At 43.8% G+C, this 15,889-nt stretch overlaps 1 protein-coding gene across 4 annotated transcripts in view; it reads left to right on the top strand.

The window, feature by feature from the left end:
- Positions 1 to 5,905, top strand: part of SLC41A3 (solute carrier family 41 member 3) — a 63,721-nt gene extending 57,816 nt beyond the window's left edge. For all 4 annotated transcript variants that reach the window (XM_054977846.1, XM_054977844.1, XM_054977845.1 and 1 more), the window contains 3 exons: positions 369 to 503; positions 2,127 to 2,275; positions 4,049 to 5,905. In XM_054977846.1, the coding sequence (XP_054833821.1) occupies positions 369 to 503; positions 2,127 to 2,275; positions 4,049 to 4,234 (470 nt within the window). In that variant the 3' untranslated portion in view covers positions 4,235 to 5,905. The remainder of the gene's footprint in view (positions 1 to 368; positions 504 to 2,126; positions 2,276 to 4,048) is intronic.
- The last annotated feature ends 9,984 nt before the right edge of the window (positions 5,906 to 15,889 follow it).

Here is a 15,889-nt window from a genome sequence, read left to right as displayed (position 1 = left end):
GCCTGGGTTTGGCAGTGGCCTGGATCCACGAACGGCTTAATCGGTATTTTTTTTTGGATCATGCCCATCTCTAGTCAGCACCAACGGAAAGCCTTGGCCTCTATGCCATGTTTGTTGGCCCTCCAGGGTAACTGGTTGGCCACTGTGTTCTGCACTAGATGGAACACTGGTTTGATCCAACAGCGCTCTTCTTATGTTTTTATGTAAATCATTATCTGATGGGCCAGAGTTACACATAGCCATCAACACACTCAGAGAATATCTGACTGAATGCTGACATAATCATTTTTCAAGGGAGCTCTGGACAAATCCATCCATAGCTGTTATCGTTGAAGTTTTAAGGTCTGTTCTACAATTCTGCTTTGCAGGTGTTGGTGGCAATTTGGTAGCAATCCAAGCCAGCCGCATTTCTACGTTTCTTCACTTCTGGAGCATGCCTGGTGTCTTGCCGTACAAGATGAGACAGCACTGGCCCAACCCATGTACCACCTTCTTCACTTCAGGTACAAAACCAGCTTTAAGTCCTTTTCAGCCATCACCCAAAAAGGAGACTGAATTTTCCGTGGGATTCTATTAGTCACAACTATTGAGAAGGGATAGCTTGGGGATGTGCCACTGTTTATCCTGTACTAATTAAAAACCGCTGTAGCACCAGAGCTCTTCATCTGTTCTTTAGGGAAAAAACACCCTTTGAATTTGTGAGGGAAAACTATTCTCCCATACTTGTGAGTCTGGAGCCAGACATTCTGCAGTGCTACCGGGCTTCCTTGTGAGTAAGTGGGTGAATTAGCGACAAGGAGTATGGCTATGAGGGAGAGGTAACAATGGGATATCTCCACCAGTATTTACATTGTCCCTTCCCCAAGGAGGCAAACAAGACTGGTGATCTTAAATAAAAGAGTATCTTTATTGAAGGGAAAGAGCACACACACACGAGATTATTCACAAACACACTAGATGCCTAGGAAAAACAGTTGTGAAAGGGGAATAGATTTGACGGATTTCAGGGTGATAATTACCTATCCAAAGAGCAGAGTAGTCCACGGAGGAAGACCTTCAAATGTCCAGCATTCTCAGCCAGGAGAGAGAGAGTCTTAGGGAAAGTGACCCTAAGGGAGCAGTGCTTGGATCCAGAAGGTGTGCACAGTTTGAATGGGGCAAGAGCCCTGGTTCTTGCAGGGCAAAACGTGTCCTGAGGCTGGGGAGCCCCCCTCGGCCATTGGAACAAAGACCGTAAAGGTCAGTCTCTGGGAATTACAAAGGTTTGATTACAACTCTCACAGCTCTGTCCTCTTTCAGAGGAAGAGTTAAAGCATTCTGCCATATTACCAAGCAAAGCTGCACACCAAATCATTTGCCTTCTTGCTGAAGTAGTTCCCAACTCCCATCTGCCCACTCCCTGAGACAGAGCAGAACTGAACTCTTTCCCAAGCTAGTCTGCTTTATCCTAAAAGGCAGGTGCTGAGACTCGAAAGTCTCCTGAGACAGGTTCTCTCCCAACTAAACTCTAGAGACACAGACTGTATCTCCACACATTCCCTGGTTTAGTGTACTTATACATGAGACAAACCCTGCAACAGGATACCTCCAGTCACCCTTTCTCTGAAGATTCAAGCCCTTTGTGAGCTGAGCTAACAGTGTAACAGCTTTTTCTCTCGCTCCCCCCTCCCATCCTGCTCCTTCATCCCTTCCAGTAGACCTGATTTCCACTTAGGGGCAGGACAGCTTCCCATTTGTCATACACTACTATGGCACTTAGAAAATATTTAGAAAGCAAGTGACCTCTCCTTCTCCCATTACATGAAGCTTATTAATGTGAGATAGAGAAAATCTACCAATCCTTGTGGTGTTCAGCCATGGAGGAACAGCTTAACTAGCGGAAGTAGACATTGTGGGAAGCCACAAAGCAGCATTCAGATGGGAGCCTTTTTGTACATATCATATTGCAGCGATGGATCCTTCTGAAGGATTTCACATTGCCTTTTGAAATCAGTTGCAACCATCTGAGCCACTCGCATAATTGAACACACAATCACTCTAGTATGCATTATACTGTTACAGGAGAAGTCATAACTTGCTGTCCTCATAACCAACATTGTTACTACATTGATATTTATCCTCTGCAGGGGTCAATTCCAAGTCAGCTCGTGTCCTTCTCCTGTTGGTGATCCCAGGGCACCTGGTGTTTTTGTACACCATTCATGTTCTACAGGGAGGCCACACATCTCTCACCTTCAGTTTTGTGTCATTTTACCTGATGGCTGCTCTACTGCAGGTAACTCAAAGCAAACTTTTGGAGTTAAATTGAGATCTTCAGTGTGTTCCAAAACAGGCCAGTCCACTAAGCTGTGGGTATGTTAATGTTATGCAAAACCAAATTTGCTTATGAAAGACATGCAAGAAAATGAAATGAAGCCCCAAATTCCTTTTCAGTGAAGTCATCTCTTAACCTCACCTCTCCCAACTGGTAATCCCTATATATGTCATCATCTTCATCTCCTAATGCTTCTTCCTCATCTTTTCCCCATGCCATAAACAAATGATAGTGCAGCTCTTTACTTTTGCCTTCATATTTCTGCCCTTTAGGACAGTCTCCAGTAGTCTCTGTCCTGGAGAGATGATGACAAAGGGCATTTCTGCACGGAATTTTTGCTGCTGCTCAGCCTCTTTACTGCATCAGACTTTCACAGACCTTACTGACATTGTTTGCTGGTCAGTGCTGTGCCCATTTCATCCCAGCTTTCCCGTTTTTTCTTAGACTACATTTGCGCTGATGTCTTTGGATGGACTGCTCCTGAAGCATTGGGGGAGGGGTGTACATTTTGATGCATTTTCAAAGGTCCTGTCCACATCCAGAAACTTCCACTCCCCACTTTTGGAGCAGCTGCCATTTTTCATTCTTTGTTCCTGCTGCTGCTGTGTATAACTCTTTCTATGCTTGTTGATAGACCACTGAAGTACTGGCCACCATAATGGTTTTATTTATTACATTAACACACCACAGCAGCATATACAAATTTGGGGAACACAGAGAAGATTGTCCCACTTCCTTCCCTCTCATTTCCCCCCTGAGCTGCTGCCATTTCCCCTGGCAGCACCTGCCGTTAAAAAACAACAACAACCAACATATTGGTGTTCTGCTGTAGCAGTTTTCCAGAATGAGGGTTTGTGGGGTACAGAGTCTTGTCTTACAGTAGAATGGTATGCTAAGCTATGAAATTTCCTTTTTTCACTAGAATGTGCTAATTGCTAGTGAACAGCTTCCTGCTGATCAGACAAAGGGAGATTAGGTACAAAACACTGGGGCGGTGCAGGGTTCTCTCTCTCTCTCTTTCCCTCACGTACAAAGTTCTCAATTTTGGGGGGGGGGGGTCCAGGAACTCTGAGAATGGCTAGGAAGGGGGTCAAGACAGGATCCCAGCTGCTGGAACATTGAATTTCATCCAAAGGGGCTGGAGGGGGGAAAGATTTTCCAGTAGTTGGAGATTAGGGGCATGGAAAGTGTGATAGGATAGTGGGTGAGTGAAAGAGAGAGTGTCTTCCTCTGCATGTTGTTGTAATGGGGGGGGTTCCCAATAAATCACTACATATTTAAGGGGGACTGGATGTTTAAAAATGCAACTGCTAGTCTAGAAAGGTGACACTATTGCTCTGAGAACACCAGATCATGTTATCCTACTGTGTCGGTACAGCATGTGCAAAGGCACATTGCCATCACTGAGCTGACAAGACTGCTTACGTAGCAGAAATGCAATCCTTCACCAGATGCAATGTGTAAAGGAAAGCCTGGCTCAGCAACTTGGAAACAATGGAGAAAAAGAAGAGGAAAGCTACCAGTATGGAAGCAACTTCTGAAAGTGCTTTAGCTGGGAGCTAGGCAGCTAGAAAATATAGAGTAAGTGTTTAGTATGGAAGGGGCAGAAGTTCTCTTATTGTCCATTGTCAGCAAGTTCAGTGGTGCAGCAGAGGAGGCATTTCTAGATATCGTGGCTGCTGTGCATTGATAGTAGCACATGGATGACAGGTGTGTGTGTTGTTGTTGTTGAAGGTGGGAATCCTGCTCTACATGGCTGACCTGATCGTAAGGCTGATGTGGCGAAAGGGACTAGATCCTGACAATTTCTCCATCCCCTACCTCACTGCGCTGGGAGACCTCCTAGGCACTGGATTCCTAGCACTTTGCTTTTACCTGGTTTGGCTGATCAATGGGCTGCAGATAAAACTGGGAAACTAAAGAGACTTCAACAGTACTGCACTGCCCATGGCTCTCACAAGCGAGACTCTCACAATGGTGCTTTTAACATGGTCCAACAGGGTATTAGAAGGACAACAACCAGGTCTTTAAACTGGAATGTATTGGATATCCCTTCCCTTTGACCTCAACATTGCACATCAAGTGTTGTTTCAAAAATACTGGTGAAATAGCATCCATGTGGACTGCGGCAGTGTCTAACAGTGAAAAGGTTGTGGAGCTCTGTTCTAGCCAGCCCATAGGGTTAAGAAGTGTTACTGTAAGGGACTGGTCGGACTGGTCTTGGTCTGAAATTGTCATTAATAGGAGGTTATCCACTGATCTCAGTGGGTTTTAGATAATGCCCTGATGAGGATGTTGTTGCACTGTCTCTGCCAGAAATCAGCTGGTAATAAATGACGACATTTTCCTGCCTATCTTTCTTCCATATGTTCCAAGAGAGAGAAGGAGAATTATGTCCAGGGCAGTTTGTACTCTACACAAAAAGTTCCAAATTTTATATTAGGGAACGTGAAACTTTGTTCTGACGCAGCTCAGATTCTACATAACAGTCATGCATACATCTGTGGAAATTTGTGTGTTTTGCATTATGTTTATCAATTTGCATGCTTTATGCTTTGAGTTTTGTAGAATTCTAGAATTGTTGCTATTGTGGAAGCCAAGAGTTCAGTGTCAGTTAGAAATGGGCAGACAGTGTCTCAGGATAAATAAATACGATAAGAAACCAAGAGGCAGGCACTAGAGTGCCAAAAAGTAATAGTGAGATTTTTTTTAAAAAAATGGCTGACTGTTTTCAAAAACATGTACATATCCATAAATCCTTGAAATTTGTTTTTTTAATCTTGATTAATTTCTCAAAAATCTAAGTTCTCATTTGTTGCAGAGCAGCTTGTGATATGTGTAATATGAGTGATGCAAGAGAAACATGAAGGCAAGTGTTTTGTGCTTCATGTTTCTCCATGTCATGCCCCATTCGAATTAGAACTTTCCCACCCTTGTACATGCACCCCTTGTTGATATGGAACCCATCTCTGTGTTGAGCACCTGCACATTTCCTTGGATGGTGATGAAAAGCTAAAGCTCTATCCAAGACAGATACTGAAAAGAAGAAGCACAAGCATTTAAGCAAAGAGGCTGTTGAGCTTACTAGTTTCCTTGCCCTGACCTCTTCATCATGCCATGATGATCACATCTGAAGCCACTCACAAAGCATACAGATGTTTGCTCATAAAAACTCAAATGTTTTCTTGATAACTCTGTTTCACACAGTACATTGTATCATACCTGATGGGAGGGCTCACGTAGAGTAGGGATGGGTTTCCCCCAGGTGTCCTAAAGAACTCTGTGCTGGGAAGAGAAAACCCGCCTGCACTCAGCCTTTCTGTGCCTGCCTTTGATATTCCTAAATTATCTACCTGCTTCAGGGAGGAAATGTCCCCTTAACACAGAGTTCTTCAGTCCCAGTGCACTGTTGCTTCAGAAAGCCTCTCCAGATGAAATCCTGGGAGACCCAAAGCACTGTTGCCCTCAGGGACTATGCCTAGTTTGACAGGATTTTCATTCTCTCTCTTGTTTTGTTTTATGGTTTTAAAACCAATGATAGTTTTCTGGTTTATAAAAACACACACTGCAAAATAAAATGTTAAAACAGTGCTTTGAGAGTTTTATTTTGTGTCTGTGACAGGGGTCCCCAACATTTTTGAGCAACTTTTTTGCAGGCACATTTGGAATTCTAACACAGTGTGGTGGGTGAAGCAAAAAACGGGTTACCACAAAATGGCTGCTACAGTAGATGGATAGAAAAGAGTCCAGTAGCACCTTTAAGACTAACCAACTTTACTGTAGCATAAGCTTTCGAGAACCACAGTTCTCTTCATCAGATGCATGGAGGGTATGAAGAAACTGGTCAGATACATATAGGTGATGGGAGTAGATGCAATCAGTAGCTTCTGATAATAGGATCAGTTTGCTTCTGATAATGAAAGCAGTTATTTCTGATAATGAGATAATCTTTATTCAGTTCAAGTCTGACTGAGTCAAATTTACATATGAATTCCAATTCAGCAGTTTCCCGTTGGATTTTGTTTTTGAAAGGTTTCTGTTGAACTACAGGAACCTTTAAGTCTTTGATGGAATGTCCTGGTAGATTGAAGTGTTCTCCCACTGGTTTCTGGATGTTGCCATTTTTAATGTCAGATTTGTGTCCATTTATTCTTTTGCGCAGAGGTTGGCTGGTTTGTCCAATGTACAGAGCAGATGGACATTGTTGGCACATGAGGGCATATATCACATTGGAGGATGAGCAGCTTTAAGAGCCAGAGATAGTGTAGTTGACACCATTTGGGCCGATTCCAGACGGCCCCCTGCCTCGCGAAACGTCGCGCGTCGTCGCGCGTCGTTGCGCAGAAAACGTGAAATATCGCGTTTTCTCGCGCGAGTTTTGCGCGACGTCGTGCAAAACTCGCGCGAGAAAACGCGATATTTCGCGTTTTCTGCGCAACGACGCGCGACGACGCGCGACGTTTCGCGAGGCAGGGGGCCGTCTGGAATCGGCCCTGGTCCTGTAATCGTATTTCCTGGGTAGATATGAGGGCAGAGTTGGCATCTGGGTCTGTTGAAGGGTCTGGTACCTGTACTAGTGATTCTGCTAGCTGAATCATGGTTGTTAGTGAGAAGTTGTTTAAGGTTGGGGGGCTGTCTGTAGGCAAGGAGTAGATGGAGGCAGCCACAAAATGGCTGCTACAGCTTATCTTCAGTCACACAGAGAAGATCCTGGTACTGTGGAAGAAGCTTCTGCCAAAATAATATTTTTTAAAATCTGCACAGCCAATCATAAACCCTGCTGGGCAAAAGCCCCACTTAGCCCCAGCTGCTTTCTAAAAATACTTGACGGGCACCAGGAAAAGTGTCAGCAGGCACCTTTGTGCCCATGGGCACCATGTTGGGGATCCCAGTCTATAACTTAATTTTGTGAGATAATTTAGAGTTGGCAAGCAAGATTCTTTGGAGAGTAAGTGCACTAATGATATCATTCCCCTCGCTCTCCAGTAAGCACCAGTTAGATTGGGCAGTTCATTAGTTTGAGGTAGGGAAGCCATTCTTTCCAAAAGTTGTATAGCTTTGGCTCTTATGTTTCTAACCCAGGCTATACAGGAAAAAAAACCATAATGGCTGCTGTTGTCGAGGCCAGACTCATGGGCAGCAGATAAGAAGAGCCAGAACTGGGAGTCGGGGACAAGGTCAACGGCAGCCCAGGGTCAAAAGTGGTAAGATAAGAAGGTGAGACTAAATTGAACCATAAGACAGAGCTGAGGTCACAAGAAGTGTGACCACGTTAGATTACGTCAAGAGCAGAAGCTAAGGTGATGCTGAATAGTAAGCCAGAACCAATGCTGTGGAGGAAGCAAAAGTCACTGTATTGGGCATGCAACAAGAATGACTGATATACTTGGACAAGCAGTGGGGACTGCTGACCAGACAGTGATTCCCAACCTTGCTGGGGGCTTCCTTCTTCAATGACTCAATAAGCTGTGCTGATCGGTCGAATCTGTCCAGGGTTTATAACTCCTGGAACTAGGTCATTTCACAGACTCAGTGGCTAGCGACATGCATCGGCAGAGCTTCTAATCTCCATAATGCCTAACAGCTGTGGAGAAAAACTAGAACTATGCAGAGAGATGCTCAGACTTTTACCGATTTGAAAACTTGAAGTCAAAGGGGCCGCTATAATTAGTGTCTGCCAGTGATATAGATGGCACTGAAAACAAGAGTGACATGTAATCCCAGTACCTGTTGTACAAAAACATTCACAAGACGAGGATATAAATTGCCAATTCATAACAGGAAAAGCAGATACATTGTTAAAAAGTACTCAGAGAAGATTTAACAGCAGCAAGTTGGGCCAAGTGCTGAATGATAAGAACACAACAATCAAATGGATTTGGGGGGAAATTCCTTCCAACATGTATCAATCAGGTACTATGGGCAAACTCATGCACTTAAGTATTAAATGGGATATTTAATTGGGCTTATATATGACTGTTCCTTAATTGTTATAGTTTCTGGCATTTGCAGCCTATGACCCACTACTGATGCATCTCTGTGAACACATAATCTCAGTTACCAACACCTGGCTCAACCTTCCTTCCTCTGACTCATTTCCGTAACAAAATTTCTTGTACTCATGAAACCGCAAAGTATTAATCTTAAAACATTAGGGCTTGGGGTGAAACATCTGCCTGCATGAAACAAGACTTGCTTTATGCCAGCTGCATTCAACCACCAGCACAGCTATGCTGCAGTCCCTACAGAAAGAACACTAAAGCCTGAAAGCTACTAGTAGGGGAGCGAGGGATATGTTAAGAAGAAGGGTGTTATATAATATAAAAATTGGGGACATTAATTCCCCTTTTAATGAAACTGATTAAATACTGGTGAGAAGAAAAAGATTTTCCTATATAGCAGATTTGGACAGCAAAAAATCCCTTGCATATAACCAGCTCCTGGGTGAAGCATGCCAGTTCAAATATCCCTGAGAGTATATAGGTTGGGAGGTTTTTTTACTGGCATAGTGACCATTTGTTTTAGCATGTGCTTAACGTTTTAAACTGTTAGGAACGATGATGTGACAGTAACATCAGACAAAAACTATGTTGCCCCCTCAGAGTACACACATCAAAATTAAGTTTTAGTATCTTTGTTTTACCCTAACTTTCTTCTGCATTAAAGGTGAAAGCCAATGTGGTGTAGTGGTTAGAGTGTCAGATGACGATCTGGGAGACCCAGGGTGGAATCTCCTCTCTGCAGTGGAAGCTTGCTGGGTGACCTTAGGCCAGTCACACATTCTCAGCCCGACCTGCTTTACAGGGTTATTGTGAGGATAAACTGGAGGAGAGGAGAATGATATATGCCACTTTGGGTCCCCACTGGGAAGAAGGGTGAGGGTATAAATGAAATGAATATAACCCCTGTATGCAGGTTGTACCAGAGTAGGGATGTACAAAAAAAAGAAGAAGGTATTTTCCCGATTTGAAGTACTGGGAAGGTCATAAATATTGGTATTCCTGATAATGAAGTCCAAAAATACTAGTTCAGTATTAGGATCCAAGTTTTTTTCAGGAATGCAATATATTATATATCTCCATTATTCTCTATGGTGGAATCTTTGTGGGGGGCTGCAAGGGCCATTTTTGGAACAATTGCTGTCCTCTGAAGGTGCCCAAGTTTCAAGAACATTGGATCACGGGGCTCGTGTCTACAGGCCCCTGAACAATGACCCCCAGCTACTGCCCCTTGTATCTTATGGGGGGGGAGACCCTCTGTTTTCTCCTGGGCAGAGAATCCTTAGCCAAACAAATAAGAGCAACCACTAACCCAATCTGAAGATGCCAGCCACAGCTGCTGGCGAAACGTCAGGAACTACAATGCCAAGACCACGGCAATACAGCCCGGAAAACCCACAACAACCATCACTAACCCAAAGCTTTCCAGAATGAATGAACAAAGCCCAAGAGAACCAGAAAATCCCAATACACCTAGCAGCAGAAGGCATGCATTCCTGAAGCTTGCAGCACTTGGCTTTTGGAGGTTTAGGGGAATGGAGGGAGGGGGAAGGTACTCTCAGGCAGCAAGTTAGGGGGAGAGAACTCTGTCTGTCCAATCATGACCGTTCTCTCATAGACCATATTTTTACCTGTAGATATTCCAAATATCCAGAATTATAATCTGAAAATAATTGAAATATTCTGAACATGGCATTATTTGGTTAATCCCAAATACATCTGAATTGAGCATCCCTAGAAGTCTCCATAGATAGGAGAGAGTTTTTAAAACAGCAATCTACCCTTCTGGTGCCAAGGGAGAAGACAGTGTGTATCCATTTTTATCCCACCTTTTTCCCAGGGAGTCCAGGGAGGTCTACCTGGTCCTCCCTTCCTTTTGTACCCTCACATTAATGCTGTGACTAGACAAAGTGAGAGCGTGACTACCAAGTTGCATGGCTGAGTAAGAATCAATCCAGATTTCATAGATCCTAGTCTAACCACTAAACGGCATTGCCTCTCCTTAAACTTGTGGCATAACAGGATAGGAATAAAAAGTCTCCCTCTGCACCAATCTGCTAATTGTTTAACTTGCAAAACATAGGTTTTTAGTTTGCATTTTAAAACATTTTCCCCAGATTATTTTGGTAGATTGTCTCAACAGCACGCAAGGCAAGGACTGAGGACTAATCAGTGCCAACTGCTGTCCTAGTTGCATGAAGCATACAAGACCCATACCTTGTCCATAATGCAGAAGGGTTCTGTATGAGGGTGGCTGTACCAAAAGTTGCTGCTGAACTGGGGGGTCAAAATGGTGTTAGCCCTGTAACACACAAGTATACAATGTAGGCTGGACTGCTTAGTAGACATGGGCACAAACCAAAAAAAACCCAGACCATGAGGTTTGTAGTTCATGGATTTTGACGAACCAAAAACCACGAACTGACACGGAACTGGGGCCAGTTACAAACCAGTTTGTGGTTCATGGTTCATGGGGTTCAAATACCCCTTTCCAGCTGCTCAGCAGCGGCAGGGAAAGGGCCATTTAATAGTTTAAACGGCCCTTTCCTGCCTTGCAAGAAGCAGGTCCCTTTAAACTATCAGCTGGCAGGCAGTAGGGGGGATCCCCCCCTCGCAGCCTGCTAGCTGATAGTTTAAAGGGACCTGCTGATGGCAGGGCCCTTTAAACTGCCCGCAGTAGCCATTTGAAGAGCGGCAAGGCCGTTTTTTGCCTCCTCCATCCCTCTGCGGGCCTGCGCAGTGGTGGAGGAGGCCAAAAACAGCCTTGCCGCCCCTCGCAGGAGGAGGGGGAAGATGCCGTGGGCCGCAGCAGTCCTCAAGGTAAGTGTGGGGCTGGGGGGGCTGGGGCTGGGATTTGTGGGCCGTTTAAAGGGCCCTGCCACTTGCAAGCAGCAGGTCCCTTTAAACTATCAGCTGGTAGGCAGCAAGAGGGGGCTCCCCCTCCCTGCTGCCTCCAGTTGATAGTTTAAAGGGACCTGCCTCTTGCAAGCTGCAGGAAAAGTTTAAATGGCCATTTCCTCCGGGAAATGGCAATTTAAACTGTCCCTTTCCCAACACGACCCAAATGAACCTGAACCAGTAACCAGTTCGTGGAAGTTTGTAGAAAGGAGCTTCCACGGTCTGTCGTTCACGAACCATAAACTGCCCTGGTTTGTGCATTTTTGGGGGTTGTAATTGGATTCGTGTCCACTTCTACTTCTGAGTTGCAAGTCATCTTGTTTGTACTGGAAAGGCAAACATTTAGGACAGTCTCTTCTTTCCTATCCTCAAAAATATTATGTAACAGGAGGAAATAGTTGCAATAGCAAAGGAATTTTAAGGTGCACTGTAAAGGTTGTTTGTCCTGTAAATTTGATTACTTCTATTAAGGAATATGACCATGTTTTTCCACTTAATTCCACTCACATGGCTGATGATTCACAGTGCAACTGATGCAGAGCTGAAGGTGAAAGCTACAATTCTTCGAAAAGAATTGGTTTTAGAAGAATTGCTTAATTCTTTGAGAACCTCAACAAATTCACAGGCTAATAGGTTTTCTAACGCAGGTGTGGGGATCTTTATGCATACAAGTACAGTTCAAAAAAGCTTTGTGTGAAATTCATTGGCAAAATCTGTTTACCTTTTCTAGATGCATAGTTTTCTGCAAAAAAAGCATCACATCTCCTACAATCTGCATGTTATATGAGCCTTGGATGCTGTCCCCTATGTGTGCTTTAAGTAAAGTTGCACTGCATCATAGGCTCTGCCATTTAGTTTAGAGAATAAAGCATGGGAGACTAGTAGAGGGATCTAAAAGAAAGAATAGATGGCAATTGAGTAGGAACAGATAGGGTTCACAGAATTAGCATGGACAGTTGTAGACTTGTGCATGGGAGTGTGTTTCATTCTTTCATTTTTGTTACTTTGAAGAACAGTAGCATAAGAAAGTGGCAGACTGACAAGGAAAGGGAATTTGGTGGCACAAGGAGGTTAAGGCATCTGGGTAGGCAGGTAGCAGGAGAACCTTGAGGTAGATTTGCTTGGAGGGGGGAGGATGAGATCAGCAGGTAAGCAGGGAGACTGCAGACTTAAAAGGGAAGATTTAGCACAGCAGAGGGGCATTCGGAGGAAAGAGGAAGGCAAAGGCCCACCCATTTCCTTCAGAACTGGAATACCTCACACATCTAAGCAATCCTAGTGGCTACAGCTTGCAGTCAATCAGTTCAGATCCTCTTTCCCCACTTTCCCTAAGGAAGATTGGGCTCTTTCTATGACCTTATTAGGAAAATGCTAGTTGATTTGTAAAAGTGAAATCAATACAGGCAGAGACAGCAATAACAAGAGAGACCAGAACAAAATGAAAGAAAATCATGGGTCCCTCCATTAGACCATTTAAACGGGGAATTTGTTTTATTGTCTTATTAATTATGTTAATTACAAGACATACCACTTTTGTAATTATTATAATTACTAGTGAAACAAATTCATGAACCTAACAGTAAGTCTGCCCTCCGTCAAAGTTCTCTTTTAAAAGAAGTAGCTTCCACCTTCAATTCCACAGATAATTGCACAGTAACTATATTCATCAGCCATGTTAGTGGGATTTGTGAATAAAACATGGAATGGGAATTTGAGTTACTAACACTGACATGCTAAGCAGAGTTGCACCCTTGTAAGCTTATTGACTTCAATAGACTTAGAAGGGTGTAACTCTAGTGAACCCCCCCCCCCCAAGTTGTGCATCACTAAGCTGAAGGAAAGATGAATCCAGGATAATAACCTGTATAGAAATGGCCAAAGACTTGTGCCTGAGACCAAGGTCGGGGTGGTGGCTTTGCCATGCTGTCCAGCTTTTGAGGGTGTCTTCTGCTACCTTGAGCTGTCCAGTGGAAGCCTTTATGCCCACTGTGCAATGCTGCCTGCCTTCTGTGAACACTTAGTGTCCATGTCTGTCCACTCCGAAAGTGAACATCTCCACTGCCTATAAAACTCAGGCCTGTACCCCAACTGCATAGAAGAGCTCATGAGAGAAATCCCTGAGACTGTCATCTTAATTGTATGGTAAACAGAGAAGTTACAGCCAGAAAAGTGTTTTCCACTGAAACTAAGAGAAACCAAAACAGCTTTATGTCAAAAGCATAATGAAAATAAAAACAACAATCCTTATCCCTATTCAAAAATGCAGTCTTTCATACTATAAAGGCCTTGCTTTATTCATTGCTTTACATGTTTTGACGTTATAACAATAGCCCTGCTGGATTGAATGAAAAGATTCTTCTGTGTCCAGCGTCCTGCTTCCAACACTGGTCAGCAGCTGATCCTGGAAAGCCACAGACAGGACCTGCAGGCACCCCCTTCCCCTGCGATGTGCCTCCCCAGCATCTGTTGCAAGTTAGTGAGGAACCAAAGCCGTCAATAACCCAGCTGATGGCATAGCTTGATTTTCAGCTGTAAGGCTGTTCTCCAGCCAAAAGTATTTCCCAACATTTGGCTATACTGCAAATGGCCCCCAGAAATTCTGAGTTTCCAAACTGAATGCCCATGAAACTCGGAGACTTTTCTTAAAGTTCTAATTTGATGGTTTAAAAAGGTTCATCTAAGAAATTCTCCTCCTCTCAGGCCCAGCTTCCCAGCTATATTATGGGGATGATAGTAACACTAAATTTGTTCACCACTCCAAGTGGGCACTAATCTGTCTGGAAGTGTGGTACATAAGTGCAGTAATGATTTCCCTCTATATTGACCCAAGAGGTATACAAAACTGGAAATGTCCCCCTTGTTTGCAAGATACCATAAGGTACCAGGTCTACTTAAAAATAAGTTCCATGTTATTCAAATAGAGCTTACTCCAACAGAATTGTCCTTGGGATTTCAGTCTTAAATACTTCGTGGTCTCTTTCACCTTTCCCCATCTAACTACCCTCAGTATTCCTTGCTCCCTGATAGACAAGGAGCATTCTCAATAATCACTGGATCTTCCTGGTTGTGATTGTAGCCTATTTATTTCTGATCTATACAGTTATGTTATACAATTCCTTTTTTCCCTTTCTGTATCATCTCTATACTATTACTTTGTTTTCTAAAATAAAAATTATATTTAACAAAAAATCAGTATTTTTCTGCGTATCTGGGGAGTTCACTGGGTACGTGGAGACTTCATCTGCCATTGTGCAAGCAGGGGTGTCAACCTCCAGGTGGAGCCTGGAGATCTCCTGGTATAATGACTGATATCCAGACTACAGAGGTCATTTTCCTTGGAAAAAATGGCTGCTTTGGAGGGTAGACTCTATATAATTATACCCTGCTAAGACCTCTCCCTTCCCAAACCTTCCCCAGATTCTACCCCCAAATCTCCAGGAATTTTTCAGCTTGCGGTTGGCATCTCTATGTGCAAGGCACTTGGCTCTCAACTTTGGTATTAGAGGGAAGAAAGTAGAGACACATGATGAGGAATCGGGGAGGGGGGAGAGGGATCTTAAACTACTTGGAAATCTCTCTTCCCATAGTCGCTTTCTCTAGAATTCTGTTCTTTTCTCCGCAGGATTCTAGATGTGGCTTTATAAGGATATCATACATATGGGATCCCATAGGGGAAAAAAAAAACAGCTGCGAAGGTTGATTTTGAGCTGAGAAAAACCAGCATGGAAAGTGAAATACTCCTCTGTTTCTGCCATTGCTCCACTCAAAACTGCAGCCCCCTGAGATTGCTTTGTATTTTTTTTTAAAAAAACTATTATGGGCATTGTGAGTCCGCATACAGCTTCAGAAAAGGAAGGAAGAAGGATCCCATTACTCTTCATGTTCAATGTCTTGCACACAAAGGAATGCAGACCACCTCTGGCAACAGGTATTTCCCCCCCCCCCCCGCCACCCCATACCCGCCTTGACAAAGCAATGCAGCAGGCTCTTTTCCTCTAGTTATCAAATGTTCATTTTAGAAAGCAATTCTTCACACAACACCAGCAGGTTCTAAAGAAAAACAACTCTTGTATCAATAGCTAGAAAACCAAGCAGATGCTCTACACGGAGCTTGTGGTCCCTTCCAAATATTTCCTGTTTTTTTTTAAAAGTTGTTAAGGGTGTTTAAAGCAAAGGTGCTACGTGATGCTTGAGGAAGCAAGCATTGCATGCTCCCACACTTCACAGGGGCCAGTTTTGGCCCCCAAAGAGTTGAATTGGCCCTTCATGAAGCAAGGGAGCAAGCCTGCTGACAGCATGATGACATCACTTCCGGGAAGTGATGTCATTGTGTAGGTGCTGGGAGTGTGCATGTACATGAATTGACTTCAAGGTAAGTACCAGGACCCACATTCCTGCCAGGAGGGTACAGGGACCTGGCAAGCTGTTATCATACCAAAACCATTATTTCTGTAGCTAGCACCCTGTGCTAGAAGAAAAGCAGGCTAAAGCTGCTTCTAAACTGAGATTTTTCTCCCTTTTTGCTCCCAAATTAAGCACTATTTGTAGGAGCATCCACTTGATGTCTCCTGAAATTGTTCACTCCTCAGTAATGGTCTTTCCTCAGTATGCCTGGGGGCAGTTTGGGATTTTGAGAAAGGGGAGCGGGTGCCACCACAAACTGGCTGTCATGGAGGTT

The sequence above is a fragment of the Eublepharis macularius genome, chromosome 4 (assembly GCF_028583425.1).
Source record: "Eublepharis macularius isolate TG4126 chromosome 4, MPM_Emac_v1.0, whole genome shotgun sequence".
In the NCBI taxonomy this organism is placed as follows: Eukaryota; Metazoa; Chordata; class Lepidosauria; order Squamata; family Eublepharidae; genus Eublepharis; species Eublepharis macularius.
Note: the sequence above shows the minus strand (reverse complement) of the source record. Positions and strands in the feature narration are given on the sequence as shown.